The 24,303-nt window shown below is 34.8% G+C and overlaps 1 protein-coding gene across 2 annotated transcripts in view; it reads left to right on the top strand.

Moving 5' to 3' along the window:
- The window catches only part of PNPT1 (polyribonucleotide nucleotidyltransferase 1), a 48,380-nt gene extending 24,902 nt beyond the window's left edge, over positions 1-23,478 (top strand). For both annotated transcript variants that reach the window (XM_030310640.2, XM_030310641.1), the window contains 15 exons: positions 1,899-1,969; positions 3,976-4,012; positions 6,860-6,926; positions 7,009-7,098; positions 8,625-8,678; positions 13,242-13,348; positions 13,819-13,890; positions 13,982-14,045; positions 15,544-15,627; positions 15,947-16,030; positions 17,059-17,165; positions 17,242-17,297; positions 18,255-18,333; positions 22,023-22,070; positions 23,183-23,478. In XM_030310640.2, the coding sequence (XP_030166500.1) occupies positions 1,899-1,969; positions 3,976-4,012; positions 6,860-6,926; positions 7,009-7,098; positions 8,625-8,678; positions 13,242-13,348; positions 13,819-13,890; positions 13,982-14,045; positions 15,544-15,627; positions 15,947-16,030; positions 17,059-17,165; positions 17,242-17,297; positions 18,255-18,333; positions 22,023-22,070; positions 23,183-23,341 (1,179 nt within the window). In that variant the 3' untranslated portion in view covers positions 23,342-23,478. The remainder of the gene's footprint in view (positions 1-1,898; positions 1,970-3,975; positions 4,013-6,859; positions 6,927-7,008; positions 7,099-8,624; positions 8,679-13,241; positions 13,349-13,818; positions 13,891-13,981; positions 14,046-15,543; positions 15,628-15,946; positions 16,031-17,058; positions 17,166-17,241; positions 17,298-18,254; positions 18,334-22,022; positions 22,071-23,182) is intronic.
- Positions 23,479-24,303: the final 825 nt, after the last annotated feature.

The raw sequence follows: 24,303 nt of genomic DNA, 5'->3' as shown, positions 1-24,303 counted from the left end.
CTCTGCCCTTCAAAATTGTTTTAGCTATTCTGGTGCATTTGTTCGTTCATTTGAATTTCAGTGTTAAATTACGTTCGGGGGGGGGGGGGGGGGGGGGTCCTTAGATTTGGATTGGTATTGTGCTAAATTTATAAATTAACTTGACAGAGAAATGATATTTTTACAATTTAAATCACAGTCTTTACAGTAAATAGCCTCACTCTTGATTCAGGTTTTCTTTTATGCCTTTTAATAAAATTTTAAAAATAACTCAATTAAGATATCCTGCATACTTTTGTTAGCAATTTTGACAGCCTCAGCCTTTTAACTGGAGTGTTTAGTCCATTGATGTTTGGTTTTAATTACTGATTTGATTGAATTTAGCCTGTCATTTTATTATTTGTTTCTGATTGCCCCCTGTTTTTTTTTTCTATTCTTCCTTTTTGGATTAACTGCATATTTTTTTAGAATTCCATTTTAATATGTCTCTTTGCTTTTTAGCTGTATCTTTACATTATTAGTGGTGACTATTGAGAATACGGTATATATCATTAATTTTTCATTTTAGAGTTAATTTTGTACTATTTCACACATTATGCTGTAGTTGTCTCATGAGTAACATCTACATGTTATAAAGTCCACAAGGCAATATTACAACTTGAATTTTAAACAATCATGTATTTTAAGAAGGTAAGTGGCAAAGATAGTCTTTTATATTGACCTACATATATAATTTCTGATGCTTCGTATTTCTTCCTGAAGATCTAAGTTTCCATCTAGTATTGTTTACCTTCAATCTGACAAGACTTCCTTTGCTATTGTCCTGTGGGTCTTCTGACAACAAATTCTTATATTTCATTTATCTGAAGATACCTTTATTTTGCCTTCACATACGAAGAATGTTTTTGCAAGGTATAGATTCTAAGTTGATGCTTTTTTTCTTTTAGCACTTAAAAAATGTTCCACTGTTTATTTTTTCTCCTAATAAAAAGTCAAGATGCATTCAAATCATTGTTCCAATTGTCTTCGTCTTGGTGCTTTCCAGATTTTCTTTTTGTCTTGGTTTTCAACAATATAACTATAAAAAGTGTAGTTTTCTTTGTATTTATCATACTAAGGGTTTCCTGAGCTTGAACCTGTAAATTTGTATTGTTAATGAAACTTCAAATACTTTTCTACCTTATTCTCTCTTATCTCTCTTTATGGGATTGTAAGTATATATGTTAGTCCTTTTGAAATAGTCCCACACCCCTTCTTCTTTGTTCTTTAGATTTGGCAATTTCTGTTAATCTATCTACATGTTTATTGACTCTTGTCATCTCGTTTGCATTATAAGATAATGTGTTTTTCAGTTTTAGAATTTCTATTGGTTCTTTTTTATGTCCTTAAGTATAATTATAAGAGCTATTAAAGATCCTTGTTTGTTAATCCAGGATCTCAATTAGCTTGGGGCAATCTCTATTCATTGTCTTTTCTCTGAAGAATGATTCCCATTTCTTATTTTTTTGTACGTTGTATCTCAGATGTTGTGAATGATGTGCTGTAGGATGTGTGTTTGGACTACATTGTGTCCCTCTAAATGAGACTGGGTTTTTTTTAAGTAGGCAGTTTTATTGGCTAGACCTTTATTGAGGCTTCCTATATGGTCAAATATACCTTCCTCTTTCTGTCCTCCCCCAGCACTTTTAGTACAATGCTTTACATAGTAGTCTGTGATGTTACACCTTTGCATTATTGAGATTTACACATAACTCTAATATTTATAAAATGAATAAATGTTTACTGTGTTAAGTAGCATGACAAGCTTTGTATAGAATTTGTCCCATTTCTTTAATAACTAATTGGGTTCTTCAGATATTTTATTTTCTTCTCATTGTTAGTAAATTAAAGCCTGACAATTTTTTTTCTTATTATTTTAGGTACTTTGTACTGTTACGTTTGATTCATTAGAATCCAGTATTAAGTCAGACCGAATTATAACAGCCATAAAGTAAGTTAAGTTTTTTGGTAAGTTATAAGTATGTTGGTATGTTCTAAAACATACATTTGCTATGTTCTAAAACATACATTTGATATGTCTTGAAGTTGTGGTCTTACAGCATATAATTGAAGCTCATAGTATATTATTCATTACTATTATTTATGTTTTTTTTTTGAGAGAGAGAGCGCAAGCAGGGGAGGGGGAGAAAGAGAGAGAGAGAGAGAGACAGAGAGACAGAGAGAGAGAGAGAGAGAGAGAATCTTAACCAGGCTCCACGCCCAGTGCAGAGCGCAACATGGGGCTCCATCTCACAGCAGTGAGACCGTGACCTGAGCCAGAATCAAGAGTTGGATGCTTAACTGACTGAGCCACCCAGGCTCCCCTCATTATTACTTTTTTAAACCTATATATCTGTACTTTATTTTTCTGTTTACTTAATAGTGATTTTAAGGTATTTTTAACATGGGTACATTTATTCTCTGTCTCTAGAACCATTTCTCAGGAGAGATATAAGTAGGTTTTTCAATTACAAACCAGAGAGCAAATAAATAAGCAAGAGTCCCAGTTGCTAAAAAGAATCTGGAGGCTGTTAATAAGTAAAAAAAGCTTTATCTAATCCCAAGCCACGTTGGAATTTGTGTTCAGAAATACTTGGCTCTCCTCCTCTTTTCCTAAAAAATCAGCAATAATATCTTGTTGATCAATTTTAGATGATGAGAATCTGTGTTACAGTCTTCACCAGCGTTACTGCATCAGTCCTGGGACTCATAGCCACAGTTCTTTTCTTTCCTCAGTGCCTAACAGCATTGCTTCCCTTTCCCTTGGTGAGGGTCTCAGAAGACCACAAGACTCTGTCGCACTCTTCCTATGAGGATAATCCCCAGTATTTTCAGGATAGCATTGCTAATTGTTTTTCAGTTTTCTGATAAAATTGACAATGCAGCTGTGTGTATAAGGTGAGATTGTTCATTGTAATCATAATCCTTTGGGGGGGAGCTTTTATATTTTGTATTTTAAATTCCCATCTGAGCCCCAATTTGGTTGCCCTGCCCTTTTTCACTTTGACTCCTTTCCCTTCTAGGAGGCAACACAGCTTCATAAGAAAGAGCACTGTGTTTGGCCAGGGCACTTCTTTATGTTCTAGTCTTAGGTCTGTAACCTATGTTAGTGAGAGGGCACACACACATCAGTCAGCCATGCTGGTTTTTGGTTTCTTCATACTTGTAAAATGCAGGTGCTGGGCTAATGATGCATATCCTTCTCTCTAGCCCCCCAAATCAAATCTATTACTCCTTTAGTCTTCTAGAGTCAGGTTTTTATATTTCTTTTCCCAAGACTGTGGCTTATGATTATGCAGATTTAGCCCTAATCCAGCACTTTTTAAATAATCAGCGGAGAGAGGTATTTTTTGTAATTAAACATCCACCCAAAGGGGACACTATTTGAGCTAAGACCCTATATATGCTAGTCTTTTCTTCAGTTAAAGATAAATCTGGTTTCCTACTTCAGGAATTGTGTTTCTTCTCATCCTTATTTCCCCCCATTGTTCTAGACAGAGTCATAACAGTTCTCATTTCAAACCCTGAAAAAATCTTTGCCTCTCTGATCTCCTGATTGCTCTCCCATATATCATTTCAGTTATTGATCTTCATTTCACATGTTGACTGGGAGAAAGATCATAATTCTGAGATTTAACTAATGTGTTTAAACGTTTGAGATTCTCTCAGTAGTTACAAATGCTTAAAAATAAATGTCTACTGTCTTTAGTATTCAAATTGAATATTAAAGTGCTTATAAAGCAAAATTATTTTCTAAATCTGTGTAAAATTCATTTATAAGTCCCAGAAAAAAATACTGTCTCTGACATTCATCCTTCTAGTTCTTCTGGTTTTCAATTTCAGACCAACTCTTTAATACCTAGTTATTTTTTAGATACCCTTAAATCTTTTTAAGTTCTTTGAAATCATGTTTTTGTATCTATGTGATGTTTTTAATATTATGCTTTTTGTTTGTAGTGGGATAAAAGATAAAAATTTCATGCTGCACTATGAGGTAAGATAAATTTTTTCTCCAGTATTTTACTATGAAAAATGTCTGGGATATAACAAAGTTGAAAGAACTTTATAGTAAATACTTATATGCCCACTACCTCGGTTCTATTAATATTTTACGGTGCTCATTTTATATATCTGTTAAGGTGGATTTGGGGGGGCGCCTGGGTGGCTCAGTCAGTTAAGCGTCCGACTTCGGCTCAGGTCATGATCTTGCGGTTTGTGAGTTCGAGGCCCGTGTCGGGCTCTGTGCTGACAGCTCAGGGCCTGGAGCCTGCTTCACATTCTGTGTCTCCATCTCTCTGCCCCTCCCCCACTTGTGCTCTGTCTCTCTCTATCAAAAATAAATAAAATGTAAAAAAAAAAATTTTTTTTTAATAAAATAAAAAAAGGTGGATTTGGGCACTATTGTTTTCTTACATGCAGAACGGAATTTAGAGAGCTAAGCCATAGTCTTCAATCAACAACTTCATGTTCTGAATCATACCTAAAAGTTAAAGTATAGTAGACAGCTTTGTTTTAGTCAAGAAAAAGTCATACCCATTCACATGTGTCAAGCAAAACTGGGACTTTTCAAATACCTCAAACGACAAATCACCTTCTCCCTTTAGTTCATTTAAATGTTCATATTTTTACTCAGTTGATAAATAGTAAAAGAACTCTAAGGTATTTGATATTAAATTACTTTATGTGAAATTATTATGAGTTTGTGATTGACTTTATTTACAACTAATTCTAAGGAACCAGACACCATATATAGCATTTTAATTTTAGTATTTGAAGCATATATGCAGGGAGGCTGGTATAAAAGTAGCAAGTCTCTTCACTTTTGAGTGACCATTATTGGCTGCCCAGAATCCCAACATGTCAATTTTATTGAGTCTGCTATAAATAATAGAGAACACTTCATGTAGACAGTAATTGCTAGAGAATATCCAGAAACCTGGAGATTTTCACAGGTTTTCAGTCCTTGATAAATACCCTGTTCTGGATATACCCAGATGTTATAGAAGCCAGAGAGGAATTATAACTGAGTGAAGCATATCCTTCATTGTGAGCTACACAGCACATGACAGTCTTTTTAAAAGGGCAGTTCTGAAAAATGCAGCTCTAGCTGATTACTGGGAAAAGAAGTGGGGCATGAAAAGGATATAGGCTGTTATTGCTGTATCATTTGATTTTTAAAAAAAATTTTTTAAGTGTACTTATTTATTTTGAGAGAGAAAGCAAACAGGGTAGAGGCAGAGAAGAGAGAGAGGGAGAGAATCCCAAGTAGGCTCCACCCTGTCAATGCAGAGCCCAATTTGGGGCTCAAACCCACAAACTGTGAGATCATGACCTAAGCTGAAATCAAGAGTCAGACACTTAACCAACTGAGCCACCCAGGTGCCCCTGCTATATCATTTCATTTTTTTTAAACTTTTTATTGTAAAATGAAACACAGATACTGAAAAACCTATAAAAGGATGGCATAATGAGTTTTTATAAGGCAGAGACCCTTACAAACTACCACCCAAGGTAGAGAGTAGAATGTTCCCAGTCACCCCAGAAACCTCTCCATGCTTTTCATCCTAGTCTCAATATCATTCTTTCCCTAAAAATAACTACTCTGCTAAGTTTTATAGTAATTACTTCCTTGCATTTTTAGTGTACATCCCTAGACACTATAGTCTTGTCCATTTTTTTTTTTTTAATTTGGGATTTCTCTTTTAATCTATAGGTTTCTCCTCCAGTACATTCTTTTCTTTTCAGTCTGTCTGTTGAAGTCCCAGAGCCATCTGACCTGTAGAGTTCCCCACAGTCTGCATGTTGCTGATTACACACTCATGGTGCAATCCAGCAAGTTTCTCTGTCCTTCTATCTCCTGAAAATTGACTGCATTCCTGAAAATTGATGGCTAGATCCAGAGGCTTGATCAGATTCATGTACCATCATCACTCCTTTTTAAAAATACTTTGTTAGGGGTGCCCGGGTGGCTCAGTCAGTTAAGCATCTGACTCTAGATTTCAGCCCAGGTCATGATCTTGCACACACGAGTTTGAGCCCCACATGGGGCTCTGTGCTGACAGTGTGGAGCCTGCTTGGGATTCTCTCTGTCCCTTCTGTCTCTGCCCCTACCCCACTTGCACTCTCTCTCTCTTTCTCAAAATCAATTTTATTAAAAAAATTTTTTTTTAATTTCAATGTTTATTTATTGAGAGAGACAGAACTGAGTGGTGGAGGGGAAGAGAGAGAGGAAGAAACAGAATCTGAAACAGGCTCCAGGCTCCAAACTGACAGAGAGCCTAATGTGTGACTCGAACTCACGAAACGTGAGATCATGACCTGAGCCAAAGTTGGATGCTTAACGGACTGAGCCACCCAGACACCCCTTAAATAAAAATATCTTGTTTAAGAAACTGGAATTCCAAATTTTTATGGGAAATTTCCCAATATTTTAGATGACTACAACTAATTCATATTCCTTTGAGATACTGTATTGGTCAAATAAAATAGTTTGCAACCTCTGACTAAAAGAAAACCCTTACTGAAAAAGATCTCTATTTCCTCAGTGTGCATTTTTTTTAATTTGTATATATTTTTTTTATTATAAAAATGTAATACTTTGTCATTGTTATTAAGTCCCCATAACCATCCATTTTCCCCTCTGGCTCATATACACACTAGAAATAGATACCTTTAGCAGTTTGTTGTATATTTCAGATATTCAGACGTTTTCTACATATATAAATGTACTTTAAAAAAAAATGGGATTCTACTGTTTTGTAACTTTTGTTATTATTTTGGTAATATAGATTAGATATCTTTCCATGTTGGTTGTTTATGTATATGTGTTTATTTTTTTAAGTTTCCTCCTTATGCAACTAATGAAATTGGCAAAGTCACTGGTGTGAACAGAAGAGAACTTGGGCATGGTGAGTACAAATCTGTAAACTCAAATGGTATTCTTACAGAGACTTAATACATTTATCCTTATTATTTTCTATTCTAATTTAGGTGCTCTTGCTGAGAAAGCTTTGTATCCTGTTATCCCCAAGGATTTTCCTTTCACCATAAGAGTCACATCTGAAGTCCTAGAGTCAAATGGTAGAGTATTAATATAAATTTTTTCTAGTCAAAAAGACCAGAACTCTCTCTATATATTCTTTTCATAATTAATGTTACATTATGCTTATAACTACAGTGCCCAAGTCCATTACAAAAGAAAAATGTGTTTAATCATATACTGTCTAAATCTCTGTTCTTAGTCAATGAGATGTTTCTAAAGCAATATAAAGTGAATATTTCTCTTTATCTTTTATAACTTATCCAGTTGGGGATGTTTATTTTTAGAATAAACAAGGTCAGCTTACAGCAAGAAAGCACCAGAAGAGAGTGATCCATTTGGTAGGGGACACCTATCATATATCACAGATACAAGTAAATAGCAGAGAGAGTCTGAATTATAAGATCAAATTTAAATTAAAACTAAGTACCCAGGTCAAGGCAAGGTATGGTCATTAGAGATAGAAAGATCACAGAGATCTCAAAGATATATCAGACATAGATCAGATAATATTTTTAAAAAACAAAAACACCCTCTGAATTTAAATTAGAGACTTTCTGTTCTCTACTGGGTGTGACTTAGGGTCCAGTGAGAGAGCCAGAGCCTGTATCTTTAATTGACATCTGATTAAGCAACAAAAGAGGTGTGCTGGTTTTTGTGGGAGGTTTCTTAGAATCTCCTATAGCATTGCTACCCAATATAACTTTATATGATGATGAAAGTTATCTCTGCTATGCAGTTTAGGGACTGAATTTATTTCAATTAACTTAAATTTAGTAGCTACATGTAGCTACATGTACCTATCATACTGGATTGTGTAGTCCTGTAGTTTGTGGTTTAGCAGAGCTTGTGTTAATTGCTTTTAAAAAGAAAGGAGTATGGAGGTTCCTTAAAAAACTAAAAATAGAACTACCCTACGACCCAGCAATTGCACTATTAGGCATTTATCCAAGGGATACAGGAGTGCTGTTTCGAAGGGACATATGCACCCCCATGTGTATAGCAGCACTGTTAACAATAGCCAAAGTATGGAAAGAGCCCAAATGTCCATCGATGGATGAATGGATAAAGATGTGGTGTATATATATACAATGGAGTATTACTCGGCAATCAAAAAGAATGAAATCTTGCCATTTGCAACTACGTGGATGGAGCTGGAGGGTATTATGCTAAGTGAAATTAGAGAAAGACAAAAATCATATGACTTCACTGATATGAGGACTTTAAGAGACAAAACAGATGAACATAAGGGAAGGGAAACAAAAATAATATAAAAACAGGGAGGGGGACAAAACAGAAGAGATTCATAAATATGGAGAAGAGGGTTACTGGAGGGGTTGTGGGAGGGGGGATGGGCTAAATGGGTAAGGGGCACTAAGGAGTCGATTCCTGAAATCATTGTTGCACTATATGCTAACTAATTTGGATGTAAATTTTAAAAAATAAAAAATAAATAAAAAGAAAGAAGGAAAGATAACTGAATATGTACAAGGAAATAACCAATATAATAATTTTCAACACTTAAAAAAATCAGTATATTATAAAGCAAGTATTTTTCTTTCCATAGGATCATCTTCAATGGCATCTGCATGTGGTGGAAGCTTAGCATTAATGGATGCAGGTAAAAGGATTATGTCTCAAAACTACTAACGCTTTATATGGATTTGATTAGTATTAAATATAGATCTCTTTAAAATTGGGTTTTACTGGGGCGCCTGGGTGGCTTAGTCGGTTGAGCATCCGACTTCGGCTCAGGTCATGATCTCGCGGTCCGTGAGTTCGAGCCCCATGTTGGGCTCTGTGCTGACAGCTCAGAGCCTGGACCCTGTTTCAGATTCTGTGTCTCCCTCTCTCTCTGACCCTCCCCCATTCATGCTCTGTCTCTTTCTGTCTCAAAAATAAATAAACGTTAAAAAAATTAAAAAAAAAAAATGGGTTTTACTAAGACTTGGAGAAGTCAGATTACAGATTACCAAACTAAACTAGAGCAAGATCAAAGTACACCTTCAACTATACAGATATCTACTAGAATTCTTATCTTTGGCAAAAAGCAGAACACTGAAATTATTTACTTGCCTTGGGGATGCAGTGAGCTTTCTCACCTTCCAAAAGGTAAAGAGCTCTGCAGTTGATTCCATTCACTAAGGAAGTTTGGATCACCAAGCACAAGTATTTAGGACCCATAAAAGAAAGTAACCATGTAATCTTCTAGTCAATTTATGCAAGATAAAAGAAGAACAATACCACCCATAGAAGGGTACACAGAATTTTAGGAAGGAAGACTGCAGGTGGTTCAGTATAATCTCTGGGTCTAAAACACCAAAAGGGAAAGAGTCAACATGTTAAGAGGCTCTGAAAACAATTCCTGCATCCCACCAATGATGCCATTCAGAAGAAAAAGGAACCTAAAGATACTCAAGAGGCCATACAAGGAGTTCCCTCTAAGTTCACACATTTATAGTACAGAGAAATGGATAGAAAGGATACCATAACCAAGAATGAGATGAAAGAATGGTGTGAATATGTAATAACATTATCTAGAAAGATGAAAACTTAAGCCAAAGCAAAAAAAAAAAAAAAAAAAAATGCTAAAGGCAATTTTCAGTTGTGTTTAGGGGAAGGAAAACAGAATCTGGTATTTAAGGTTGCTGTTTTCACCGTCATGCATTCATTCAACAAATCTTTACTGTATGTCACTCCTGTGCCAAGTACTAATCTAAGCCCTTGGGACACAGAGATGAACAAAATGAAGTCCTTGTCCTTGTGGGTCCTGAATTCCTCAGTCTTGCAATTTCACATTGGAAAACACAACATATTCTCAAAAAGGTGAACTGAAAGATAAAGTTAAAAGAGAGAGCCTTTAACTGCATTAAATGAATTCAGATCTTTTGGTCTAGACAAAAACCCAACCTAAAAAGACAATTTTCAGGATGAGAAAACTGACCTATGTTGGCAGTATTTGAAAAATCAGAATGTGGTATACCAAGGACACAAAAAGCTTTTAATTTTGAAAGAAAGGAAAGTATTTTCTGTAAAGCATAACTCAGTGAACTTGACTGTAGAAGACTCTTAAATAGATTATGAAAAGAAAGGTGTATAAGTGTTTTAGGAAGGAAGGGGACTGTGAAGAGAAGGGACCAGAAGGGACTGACTTAAAACATGTCATAGTAAACTAATGTTCCATTTTTCGAAAATAGTACTAGATTTGGAGCAGGGGGGTGTGAGGAATGTTGCTTATGCTGTGTATCTAGAGATAAACAGTTTATGATCTTTCTGTAAATGATGCAGAAATTGAGGTGGATGATAGGTGCACCTTCATAACTGGTGGAAGGATGAGCAGAGGAGATAAGAGAATCAGATCAGTATGTTGGAGTGAGACCTCAAGTGGAATGCTTGAGGATACTTCATTCTAAACCCTGTCCCTTTCAATGTTTTTGTTACTGAACTGAGAAAACTGGCCTGCTGATAAAAAAGGATACTGCTAAAAAGGAGTAGGTAACCGATAGTTAAATGACAATTTTGATCTCTAAAAAATGTAAAAAACAGGATTAAAAAAAAAGCCAAATAGAAAAAAATTTAATTTGACAAGAAGGAATGTCAAGTCCTGTGGGAAAAGCCAACAAAGTGTATACAATTCAACTCAAAACCTGAGTGCTTGCCACGCCCTATATCAGGCACTGTCCTGTGCTCCAGAGATACAAATGGTACCTATTTTTTTAAATCTTACAGGTGTGAAAAACCCAAAGACACTAACAAATCAGAAAGATAATACAAATAGGTAAAAGGCATAAATATGTACAATATAGATGAAGAATTAGATTGAAGAAAATTTGCTTCATAGAGACAGCTACATTTCATCTTGTTCCAAAGGTTGAGTAGTTTTTGATCTGTCATTAGGAGCAGGGACCATATTTCATTCGAAGGGAACAACATGTATAAAGTTAGAAAGCAGTATAGCGTGTTTCTGAAATGTATTTGAAAAAAATATTAAATTGGGACCAGATTTTAAAGGTTATTGTTATGCTAAGGATTTTGAAATTAAAGCTAGTATTTAACAACTCCGTATTGTGTTCTATGAACTAGTGTTCCTGCTGGATATTGATTATTGAAAATTTTTCTGTTCTAAAGTACATTTGAGCAGGGTTAAGCAGGTTTATTTAATATGAGTTAAAGAAACTTTAATATGCTAGTATGAATTCTGAATCTCTAGAAATAGGATATATACTATTTCCCTAACTTTTTTGACCATAGAAATGTATAAAAATTTCTTGAAAGGAGATAATGGGGAACTCAGAGAATTTTATGTAGATTTGATTTGAATTTGGTTTTTTTTAATCTGATTTTTTTTTTCTTTTTGGTAGTTTTTCCCAGCTTAGATGTTAGCCCTGGAGGATGAAGTAGGAGAGAATGAGAGTTGGGGGGAGACACTAAAATTTGGGAAACCAGACAGGGAGAATGCTGTCAGAGCAAGAAATAATGTGAACTTGGACTAAAGGAGTAGCAATGGATGTTTCAGTATTTAGGGGAAAGGACAACTTTCTAAAAAAAAATATTTAAAGGATAAACTATCAGATCTTTGTGACTTCATGGGATATAGGACATGAGGAAAGAAGTGTTGATTCTGGCATAAGTGTCTTAGTTGCATTCAACCAAGATAAGAAAGGCAAGACAAAAAGGATTTATTGGGGGTAATTACATTTTGAATATATGTATATATATTTAAGGTGCTTTTGGGACATTTAGCAAGAGATGTCCAAGGCAGATTATTGGGTATACAGATGTAAGGCTTTAGCAAAGAGAAGTAGGCAGGCGAGAGGGATTTTTTAGGTCATCAGCATTATAGGTGATGGTTAAAAACCATGGGCATAAGTGACATTACTTAGAGAATATGAAATGAGATTCCCCTGCCACACTCCTTTATAATAAATTCCAAGTGATTAAAAAAAAAAAATGTTTGGGGTGCCTGGGTGGCTCAGTCGGTTAAGCATCCAACTTCGGCTCAGGTCATGATCTCACGGTTCGTGGGTTCGTGCCCCGCATCAGCTCTGTGCTGACAGCTCAGAGCCTGGAGCCTGTTTCAGATTCTGTTGTCTCCCTCTCTCTCTGCCCCTCCCCCACTCGCGCTCTGTCTCTCTCTGTCTCAAAAATAAATAAACATTAAAAAAAAAATTTTTTTTTTTAATGCTTATATAAAAATGAAACATTGAAGATTTTATCAAAATCTTAGGAAAAACCATCTTAGGCAGAATCCAGGAACCATCATTGCATATAAATTTAAAATTCTGTACAGGAAAATAAATCACAATAAAGAAAGTCAACTGACTAGGAAATAATCTATTTTTATATTTCCTATAAACATTCAAAAGAAGTTTAGCCCTTCTCATAAAAACAAGTCAAATTAAAAACAATAAGCTACATTTTTACCCTTTATCTGAACAAAGGTCAGGAGATTGGATGGGAATTAAGAATGTAGAACCTCAAATACTGCCAGTAAAAATATAAAATGCTACACTCTTTGGAAGGCAGTTTGACAGAATTATAATAAATGTAAACCCACACACCCTTTGACTCAGTAATCCCACTTCTGTTATGTGGCCTGTAAACCTAGGGGGGGAGTACTCTGCAGCCATTCAAAAGAAGAAGGTGGAGCTTTGTGTGGCATCATGTGTCAATATCCAAGGTATGTTATTAAGTGAAAAAAACAAGGTGCAGGAGAGTGAGAGCATTCAGTATGCTTCCATAAGTAAAGAAGATTACACTACAATTCATATTTGGGCACAGAAATTTTCTGGGAGGATACACAAAACCTAATGATGGCTTTCATGGAAAGGTAAACTGAGGGGTTCAAGCTAGAAGAATTTACCAAATACATGGTTACTTTTCAAAAAAAAAAAGATAAACACACCAAAAGCAAAAAGATGGATGGATTCTGTTAGGAGTTAAGGTTGCTATGTTTATAGAGGTTTTTGCTGAGAACAGTAATTACCTGTTAGAATTGTCTTAAGGGGCTTTTATCGTATGCTTAAAAAGAAATGAGGTAGTCAGATGACCTCTCCAACTTACTTCTGGTGATTGTCAATTTAAAACACTATTCACCTACATTAAAATAAATGTCAAGAGTATGATAGATATGTGTGTTAGGCTGATATACACATTACACACAAGTTCTTTTTCTCAACTATAGGAGTTCCAATTTCATCTGCTGTCGCAGGTGTGGCAATAGGATTGGTCACTAAAAACAATCCTGACAAGGATGAAATAGAAGATTATCGATTGCTGACAGATATTCTGGCAAGTATATCCACATTTTCAAATATTTAAGAGTGAAGATTGTGCATTTTTATAAACATTTTATAAACATTGTATGTTTAGAAGAATAATAATTACTTGAGAAATAAAGGTCCTTGTGCTTACTTTCTTCTTCTGAATACTAGCCTTGAATTTTATAGGATGTGAGTAAATATATATATATATATATATACACATATTTACACTATAAATATTTATAATGTCTCACTTTAGGGTGATTGTAAATGAATCCTTATGTATTTATGTGAGGAACATGATTTTAAAGTGATTTTGTGATGAAATAGTTACAAAGTCACAAATGAGAAGCAGTAGTTACTGTAGAAGACACTTCTTTGTTTTTAGTCTCAGAAGACATGGTTTACTTCTAAAGCTATTTTTTTAATTCTTCTACAGTAACTGGATGAATTTTATTTTTGTTTAAAACCATATCATACTTTCTTAAATTCTTTCAGGGAATCGAAGATTACAATGGTGACATGGATTTCAAAATAGCTGGCACTAATAAGGGAATAACCGCATTACAGGTATTTTAAAACCTATTTTGTTTCACTTGCATAATACTTAAATAATGTCATGAAGTAATATTTATATCATTCTTTGGCTTTTCCATCTTAGGCTGATATTAAATTACCCGGAATACCAATAAAAATTGTAATGGAGGCCATTCAACAAGCCTCAGGTAAGCTAACCCAGTGTGCCTGATTCTCTTTCCATCATTGTTCATTTGTTCATGGCAACTATAATTCGCATTAAACTTATTATTGAAAATGGGCTTGTTTATAAAATACCACTTTAGAAAATGAAATTTCACGTAACAACCTTTATAAGAGACCAGAGAAAATTCAATTTTTATAGGATTTATGGAGAAGGGGGGATTATAAGTAGACTTGTAAAGGTAATTAGGATATGAAGAGCTTTGTTTATTAAGTTAAAGAATTTGGGTTTTACTCTGGAAAAACTAAGAATGCTGCTATATCTGATCTCCTTTATTTTATATACAGTTGACCTTTGAACAATGTGCTCAAACTGCATGGGTCCACTTATATGTGGATTTTTTTTTTTTTTTTTTTAAGTTTACAGCAAAGGCATTTATTTTCTACTGCCCATCCCAGTCTCCATCCAACCAACTAAAGGCATCTCACACAAAGGTCATGCCTGCTATACTCTTGACTATCCCGAGAGGCCTTCTCAGGCCATCAGCAGCCCCCCAGGAGGCCCATAATTGTGCTGGGCTGAAGATCACCCAATGTGCTGAGAGGGTGGTCCTGTCAAGCACCCAGGGCTGGCTGGCAGAAGCCTCAGCTAAAGGAGGAACATGCCCAGAGGGCAGGACAGCACTGCATAGGAGTCCCTGCACAAAGTCTTCAGTGCTTGTGGGGTTGGGGAGGGACCCACTCCCCACCATGGCACCTTGGCCTCAAGGAACCCCTGGAGACCAGTGCACTCACAAGTGGCCACAGGTGTCAGGTGAATGGCCATGGGACTGTGGTACATGCCCAGGCAGATAAGGCAGCTATACTTTGTCTCCACACAACTGTTGCTACCTGCAGGCCACCCAGAGGTTGCCACTACTGAGCCTAGGCAATCAGGCTATGAAGCTCTGCCATTCTACAGGGAGCCCCCCATCCTAACTAAGCTACCTGATATGCCTGTGTACAAATATTTTTCAATAAACAAACATACAGTATTGTAAATGTATTTTCTGGTCCTTATGGTTTTCTTTTTTTAATTTTTTAATGTTTTTTATTTATTTAGAGGGAGGGGGGCAGAGAGAGCAAGAGAGAGAATCCCAAGCAGTCTCCATGCTGTCAGCATAGAGCCCAACCTGGGGCTTGAACTCATGGACCATGATGAGATCATGACCTGAGCCAAAATCAAGAGTCGGATGCTCAACTGACACCCAGGCACCCCATCCTATGGTTTTCTTAATGACATTTCCTTTTCTCTAGCTTACTTCTTTGTAAAAATACAGTGTGTAATATATATAAACTACAAAATGTATTACTTAACTTTTTTGTTATGGATAAGGCTTCCAGGCAACATAGGCTATTAGTAGTTAAGTTTTGGGGAATCAAAAGTTAGACACGAATTTTCTAAGCAGGGGTAGATGTCCCTAGTCTCTAGTTGTTAAAGGTCAACTGTAGTTATAATTTTTATCATGTTTTTATCTCTTGTAGTGGCAAAGAAGGAGATCTTACAGATTATGAACAAAACGATTTCAAAACCTCGAGCATCTAGAAAAGAAAATGGACCTGTTGTAGGTAACGCATTAAAATTATTTATTCCATGATAAGGTAAACATTAATATATAAAAGTATGTTATTACTTTTAAATTTCCTTTAACTCCATACATAAAACAGAAATATTATAAATACTTCCATAGTGAAAATGCTTTAAATTTGGGGAGATATTTTTAGACATTAGAACTTTGAAAAACTTTAGTCAAATAACTATTTTTCTATTTTACATGAAATATTTTTACATGTGTCTAAGTCAAAAAAAATCTTGACTGATCAAGACATGTTTTATATTCATATACATATTTGAGTTATTTATAATTTTGTCTGTACTACATTTCAGAAACTATTCAGGTTCCATTATCAAAACGGGCAAAATTTGTTGGACCAGGTGGATATCACTTAAAAAAGCTTCAGGCTGAAACAGGTGAGAGTTGTATGAAGTTTGGGGTTTTAATGCTAGGCCATGTAAGGGTCCATTTCATCTCTATTGTGATGCTCCAAAAATATGTTTAAGAAAACAAGAGAAAAGAATGTAACATTGACATGTCTTTACGTTTTCTGTATGCCTCTTAATAAATCAGCATTCATCCTTAACTGTATTCAAGAAGGATCACCTAGAATTCATCAGTTTCTTTGCAACATTTTAAAATTGAACATTTAGAAAAATGTTGAGTTTTCAACTTTAGAGGATTTTGCTGTAATCTTCTATTCTGTTTTTCACTTAGTCTTATTTAAGCTATTTTATTTAAAGAGTATGTATAGAAATAGTATACTTTGTTTTTTCTGGAAACAATCTAAGTTACCTAGTACTTACCAGCTTTGAAGTTATTGAGGGAAAATGAGAAGCAGAGTTGCCTTAACCAGCTTTTTAGTTGATAAACTGACATAATTTCATCCCTTACCCGTCTGTTCATCACTCTAAAGGGTAAGAGAAAGAAGAAAAGGTGAGGAAAACATTATAGTATAGTTTCTACTCATAATTAAGAGAGCAAAGCCAAACCTTCCAAAATTAGAACTCCTATATGCTTTCTCCTGCCAAACTGTAGGCTCCAAGGGCACAGGGACAGTGACTCACTGTTGTTTCCTTAGGGCTTAGCACAATGTCTGATACATAGCAGGTGTGCAATATGTATTTATTGGTGAATGAATCCTATCATTCCTAAAGCAGTGACTAAATATAACGCAACCCTGCCCAGCTATTTACAGGTCAATCCCTTGCTGTCACATCTACTTTTTTTTTGAAGCTTATTTATTTATTTTGAGAAAGAGGGAGAGAGAATCCCAAGCAGGTTCTGTGATGTCAGCACAAAGTCCAGTGTGGGGCCCCAACTCAAAAACCATGAGATCATGACCTAAGCCAGAACCAAGAGTCAGACACTCAACTGACTGACCACCCAGGCACCCCTCACATGAGCAAGTTAACTTTAATATGTTAAATTATCTTTTTAAAAGGAGTAACTATTAGTCAGGTGGATGAAGAAACATTTTCTGTATTTGCACCAACACCCAGTGCTATGCATGAAGCAAGAGACTTCATTACTGAAATCTGCAGAGATGATGTAAGTATAGATCTTATAATACTTTTTTCTTTTCTGTTGCTGTTTATTAATCTTATGACTTATTTTGCACTTACAGCAAGAGCACCAACTAGAATTTGGAGCAGTGTATACTGCCACAATAACTGAAATCAGGTAATGCTTTTCTGGTTTTTATAAGATTTATAAGTGCACATTAACTTCACATTTGCATTATGTACTTTGAAAGTATAAGGTATTTAGATTTTATGTCAATTACCATAGAATCATTAATTATTTTTAAGGTATATTTTATTTTCTATACTAGTTTGTTTTCAATAAGATGTTTCTGCGATTGTACTAATATATTCTTATATCTGAATTGTTTTCTTAAACCAAATTTCCCACCATTTAAATCTTCTAATAGTAAACAGGCCCAGAAAAGACCTAGCAATATTTCCTTTCTCTTTCTTCTTTTTCTGGTAGTTTCTTGTTAGTTTGTTGTAAAGATAGTATTACTTAATGCCTAAGGAGCACATTTTTTAAAATGTCAGCTTCAACATCAGCTGAAAAGATTGATTTTCAGAATGAGAAAATCCACTATCTAAGAAGAAAAAAAAACTATATCAGATGTAGCCTGAATGTTCAAAGTGATATGAAATGAATAATAAAGAATAAAAACCAAAGGAGGGGCACCTGAGTGGCTCAGTCAGTTAAGTGTCTGTCTCTTGATTTCAACTCAGGCCATGATCTTACGGTTATAGGTTCAAGCCCCTGTGTTGCCAGCATGGAGCCTGCCTGTGATTCTCTCTCCCTCTCTTTCTCAAAATAAATAAATAAACATTTAAAAGTAAAATAAAATATTTAATGTCATTTCAAAATGTTTTGGGAAATACTATGAAAAGAAATACAGAAAAATATACAGTCTAAAAGCTTGTCCTTTTTATCTTTTCTCTGTACTTTGATTCACAAGTATTTAAATATGGGTTGTATGTTCAATTGAAAATATAAGTTAGAGAATCCTACTTTTTATTGTGTGTGTGTTTACTTTGTTCCCATATGAATACATAATCAGTTTGATTATCAGTACATACACAGATATTACTATTTTAACTAGGCTTATTTCCTTTTCAGAGACACTGGAGTAATGGTTAAACTATATCCAAATATGACTGCAGTACTGCTTCATAACACACAACTTGATCAACGAAAGGTAAAAAAAAATAAATAACTTGATTATTTTTAAAACTGCCTTAAAGGGGCGCCTGGGTGGCTCAGTTGGTTAAGCATCCGACTTCGGCTCAGGTCATGATCTCACGGTTCGTGAGTTCAAGCCCCACGTCGAGCTCTGTGCTGACAGCTCAGAGCCTGGAACCTGTTTCAGAATCTGTGTCTCCCTCTCTCTCTCTGACACTCCCCCATTCATGCTCTGTCTCTCTCTGTCTCAAAAATAAATAAACGTTAAAAAAAAAAATTAAAAAAAAATATAAAACTGCCTTAAAATAATCATAGTGAAATTACCTGGGTTGATGAGGATTGTGTACTTTCTCCAATACTAGCCTAAATAAAGAAAACTAAAAATGACAAAAGGTTCTTATACTCTTTAACACAAATGTTTATATTTGTTCTTTCATGATGGAATAGAAACATTCTTGAGTATTACATCTAGAGTTAACACGTGGCAGTTAACTACAAATATCTAGTTGTAGCCCTGTCTTGCCACTTTTCTTGGCCAACCAAGCATGGCAGGATAAATCTAAAAATACGAAACTATTCAAGAAAACTATGGGGGGGCAGAGAATAGGAGTATTTGGTTTGCCAAACCTTGAAATATAAAGCTATACAGAATAAAACAGTGTATTACTGACCCAGAAATAGACAATTTATGCAACAGAAAATAGAGACCAGAAGTCATCCAGGTATATGCATGGGAACATAATACATTCTAAAAGTTGCATTTTCAGTCTGTGAAGAAACAAAGATTATTTAATAATTCATATTGGAGTAGCTGGTTTGATATCTACTCTTTTTTTTTTTTTTAAATGTATATTTTTGAAAGAGAGAGTGTGTGAGCAGGGGAGGAGCAGTGAGAGAGGAAGACACAGAATCTGAAGCAGACTCCAGGCTCTGAGCTGTCAGCACAGAGCCTGATGCAGGCCTCAGAATTGTGAACTGTGAAATCATGACCTGAGCCGAAGTCAGACACTTAATGGACTGACCACCCAGGTGCCCCTGATGTCTACTTTTTTTAATACCAAAATCCCATCTGCTTTGAGGAGCTGTTAAAAACAAAAAAAACATTTTAAGGTGATGAGGGAAGAAAAAGAAAATCTGGGCATGGGAGAGTGGGGTTGAGGAATGACACTAGCAGAAAATTGGGATATTTTAATAATATTGGGACTGGGGAAATAGTTTTCAGCATGATATCAAAGCCAAAAATGTAAATAAATTGATTAAATTTAAGTATATGGCAGAAGGGTGCCTGGGTGGCTCAGTTAAGTGTCCAACTTCAGCTCAGGTCATGATCTCACTGTTTGTGTGTTCGAGTCCTGTGTCAGGCTCTGTGCCAATAGTGCAGGACCTGCTTCAGATCCTCTGCCTCCCTCTCTCTTTGCCCTTGCCCTGCTCACACTCACACTCTGTCGCAAAAACAAACATTAAGGGGGAAAAAGTATGTGGCAAAATTAAGCTGAAAGGCAAGTAGCAACTTAGGGGAAAAAATGTATATAACATGAGAGAGGTTTCATATACAAAGGGATTATATGGATCAGTAAGAAAGAGCAATAGCAATAGCAATTGTTTTAAATGCAAATAAAACTAAGTTACTATTTTTCAGCTTTCATATAGTTGAAAACTCCCAGTGTGGGTAAATATATGGTAAAACAAATGGACATTCTCATATACTTCAGATACTGTTGACAGGATTGGGGCAAACATTTTGGAGAGTGTTTGGTAAATGTGTATGAGTACCTTTGGCCGTAGAAGTTCAACATTAGGACTTTGTTTTGAGAGGATAATTTGAGTAAATGAATACACAATTGTTGAAATAATAATTACCTACAGAAAGGTTGAAAAAACAGTACACTGAACACCCATATACCTTACACCTAGATTCAGTAATTATTAACATTTGCAACACCAGAATTGAAAACATTAAATGACCATCTTTAGGATATCAAACAAATTACATAATTGAATACTCTGTTGTTTCATACATTGATATAAAAAGATGTCCTCAGCCCTCAACAAGTACAAAAAGATCAAGATCGTACCATGCATATTTTCAGACCACAATGCTATGAAACTCAGAATCAACCACAAGAAAAAATTTGGAAAGGTAACAAATACTTGGAGACTAAAGAACATCCTACTAAAGAATGAATGAGCTAACCAAGAAGTTAAAGAGGAAATTAAAAAGTACATGGAAGCCAATGAAAATAACACTACAACCCAAAACCTCTGGGACGCAGCAAAGGCAGTCATAAGAGGAAAGTATATAGCAATCCAGGCCTTCCTAAAGAAGGAAGAAAGGTCTCAGATACACAACCTAACCTTACACCTTAAAGAGCTGGAAAAAGAACAGCAAATAAAACCCAAAACCAGCAGAAGGCAGGAAATAATAAAGATTAGAGCAGAAATTAATGCTATTGAAACCAAAAAAACAGAACAGATCAATGAAACCAGAAGCTGGTTCTTTAAAAGAATTAACAAAATTGATAAACTCCTAGCCTGTCTGATCAAAAAGAAAAAGGAAAGGACCCAAATAAATAAAATCAAGAATGAAAAAAGAGAGATCACAACCAACACAGAAATAAAAACAATAATAAGAGAATATTATGAGCAATTATATGCCAATAAAATGGGCAATCTGGAAGAAATGGACAAATTCCTAGAAACATACACACTACCAAAACTGAAACAGGAATAGAAAATTTGAACAGACCCATAACCAGTAAAGAAATTGAATTAGTAATCAAAAATCTCCAAAAAAACAAGAGTCCAGGGCCAGATAGCTTTCCAGGGGAATTCTACCAAACATTTAAGTTAAGAGTCAACACCTCTTCTCTTAAAGCTGTTCCAAAAAGTAGAAATGGAAGGAAAACTTCCAAATTCTTTCTATGAAGCCAGCATTACCTTGATTTCAAAACCAAACAAAGACCCCCACTACAAAAGAAAACTATAGACCAATTTCCCTGGTGAACATGGATGCAGAAATACTCAACAAGATATTAGCCAACCAGATCCAACAATACGTTAAAAAAAATTATACACCACGACCAAGTGGAATTTATACCTGGGATGCAGGGCTGGTTCAGTATCTGCCAATCAATCAGTATGATTCATCACATCAATAAAAAAAAAGGACAAGAACCATATGATCCTCTCAATAGATGCAGAGAAAGCATTTGACAAAATACAGCATCCTTTCTTGATAAAAACCTTCAAGAAAATAGGGATAGAAGGATCATACCTCAAGATCATAAAAGCCATATACAAAAGACAAATGCTATTGTCATCCTCAATGGGGAAAAACTGAGATCTTTCCCCCTAAGGTCAGGAACAAAACAGGGATGTCCATTCTCACCACTGTAAAAAGATGTCCTCAACATATTATTGAATGAAAAATTAACATACTATAAGACAAGCTCAGTAAGGTCCATTTTTACAAATGTAATACACACTAAGTAGACATTTGAATACTTGTAATAGCAGTAGTGATCTAAAAGTATAGAGGTCTTCAGTAATTTTTGCTATCATCTGAATACTTATGTATTAAGTCTTTATCAACAGATTTTATAAATCAAAAAAACAATAAAGCTGTTTCTACTTAAAAAATGTGTACTACTATGGATATTAGGAAATTATATACAACAACTAATAGATTAACATGTTCTCTTTCAGATTAAACATCCCACTGCCTTAGGATTAGAAGTTGGCCAAGAAATTCAGGTACTTGTATTCAACTTTTTACCCTTAATGTTGTAAATTATATCCGAAGTTTGAATTTTTTTTTTTTTTTAAGTAAGCTGAAAGAATCAAAGCAACATCTGTGATTTACATTATTTATATGCTGTGCTTTTTAAACTTTAGGTTTGCTCTTAAATAGACTCACTAAAGATTTAAGGTGCAATTCTTTACCCTAGCTTATAGTTTAGTTAGAACAGTAGTCCCCTTTAGAGCTTTTAAAAATACATGAGGTCAGTGATGACTGTGCAGTGATTTGCAGATAGGACAGGAGAACCCTGAAAATGTAATAACTCTGTTGAAGGCCTCGAATGTCATATTTGAGGAGTTGAGACTTTAATTGCTTCTACACTGCTTAAGGCTAAAAGTTTTTAAGTTTGATGAAAGCCATGTTGTTTGACCTTTTCTATAGTCTTTTATGAGTGAATAAAGGAAGTCATTGCCAGTCTGGTGTGGTATGGTTTTGTTTCTTTTGTTTTATTGTTCTTCCATACCACATTCCAGCTACACCTATCATCCATGACCCGGGTAGCTAAGGTTTCTAGTTTATTCCCAATCTGTAGTCCCATTGTTCAAGTAGCCTCTGGAGAAGAATAAAAACTAAGATATATCTGTATAAGATTGTTTTTTTAACATCGGAAGTGACTTTAAAACTGCCACAATTCCCCCTGATTTGTGTTGTCTAAGGTCAAGCCAAATAATCTCCAGTGTGATAGTCCTTTTTGAGAAATAGTGTAAATGACCCAAGCATAATCCTGTATAGTTTGTAGCACCATTAGGCTCAGAAATCCCTTATCTAGAATCATTGACCATGGCTTTCATTGTTCTTCCAGTGTAGAGACCTGGAAGGCACAGATGAGTCTAACAGAAGATTATAATTGGACAACTAAATGCTGGTCTCTTTTTTTTATAATCACTGTTTAACCAAATTATATTTATTAGCATATACCTCTACTTAGCACTGAGCTATGCTTTCAACAGACAAGTAAAAACATTAATCAGTGTTTTATTTGCACTATGTAAATTTAAATATCTTCTAATTTGGATGTCAATCACTGTACTATAACTTTCAAAGTAAATTTGTTTCTTTAATATAGGTGAAATACTTTGGACGTGATCCAGCTGATGGAAGAATGAGGCTCTCTCGTAAAGTGCTACAGTCTCCAGCTACAACTGTTGTCAAAACTCTAAATGACAGAAGTAGTATTGTAATGGGAGAATCTGTTTCACAGTCATCATCTAATTCTTCCCAGTGATTTGGTTGTTTTAAAGAGAATTCTAGAATGATAGTCTGTAGAGCAAAATTTCAGTAGCGTCTTCTAATGTATAGATTTATATATAGTATAAATATATTCTAATGATTTGTATTAAAATGCTCATTTTATGTGGTCTATTTTTTTAAGAGTTACTTCTATTCTTATTTTTATGTTATAAATGAATAAATATTAAAACTAAACCATTTATATACATCTTTAAAAAGATTGCCCTTCAGTTCCTATAATTCCAAAATAGCTTAAAACCTTAGAAATAATAGGTAACATTTGCTACTGTAATGGATCTCTTCCTACATATCTTCTTTTCCTTCTTTGTATATAGTTGTGACAGTTTACCCTTGGTCATGTAATAGCTCACCTCTGCACAAGTGCTGTACTTGCCTACAACTTTCACAGACTGGGACTTGCTGTATTCAAAGCCAGTTTCTTTAGTACAGTTACCAGATATAATAAGGAGTTGAAGAAGCTAATTTGATCTGTTTTTTTAATGATACACCATCTTTCAAATTGGTCACAAAACCATAAATGTAGTGGAATAAATATTATAAATGGGATCCTAACTAGAATGAGGGAGTACATTTTTCAAATTTAGCAAATATATTTAGAATATTTAGAAAATACAGGAAAATCATTTACTCATCAAAAGGATCTAGGTCATTTTTTGTGTATGTTGCTCACATAGGTATGTTCTTGGTATAAAGGATGGAAAGACCTTGATTTTCAGTTAATGTTTGAAACAGTCCTATATAAAGGCTGTTGACATAATTATTAGTAATAGCTATAAAATGTTCATTTCCATGATTTCATTTATCACATAATCCACAAAAAAGTGAATAGCTGATGGAAGCCATAATTTAGAATATGCAATCCTTTTATAACTCTGATAAAATGTTTGTATATTCATGACTCATACATAGTTTATAAAATACTGAAAATTTAGTCAA

This window comes from Lynx canadensis, chromosome A3 (genome assembly GCF_007474595.2).
Source record: "Lynx canadensis isolate LIC74 chromosome A3, mLynCan4.pri.v2, whole genome shotgun sequence".
Taxonomy (NCBI): domain Eukaryota; kingdom Metazoa; phylum Chordata; class Mammalia; order Carnivora; family Felidae; genus Lynx; species Lynx canadensis.
The sequence above is the reverse complement of the archived record's forward strand: the minus strand, read 5'-3'. Positions and strand labels throughout refer to the sequence as shown.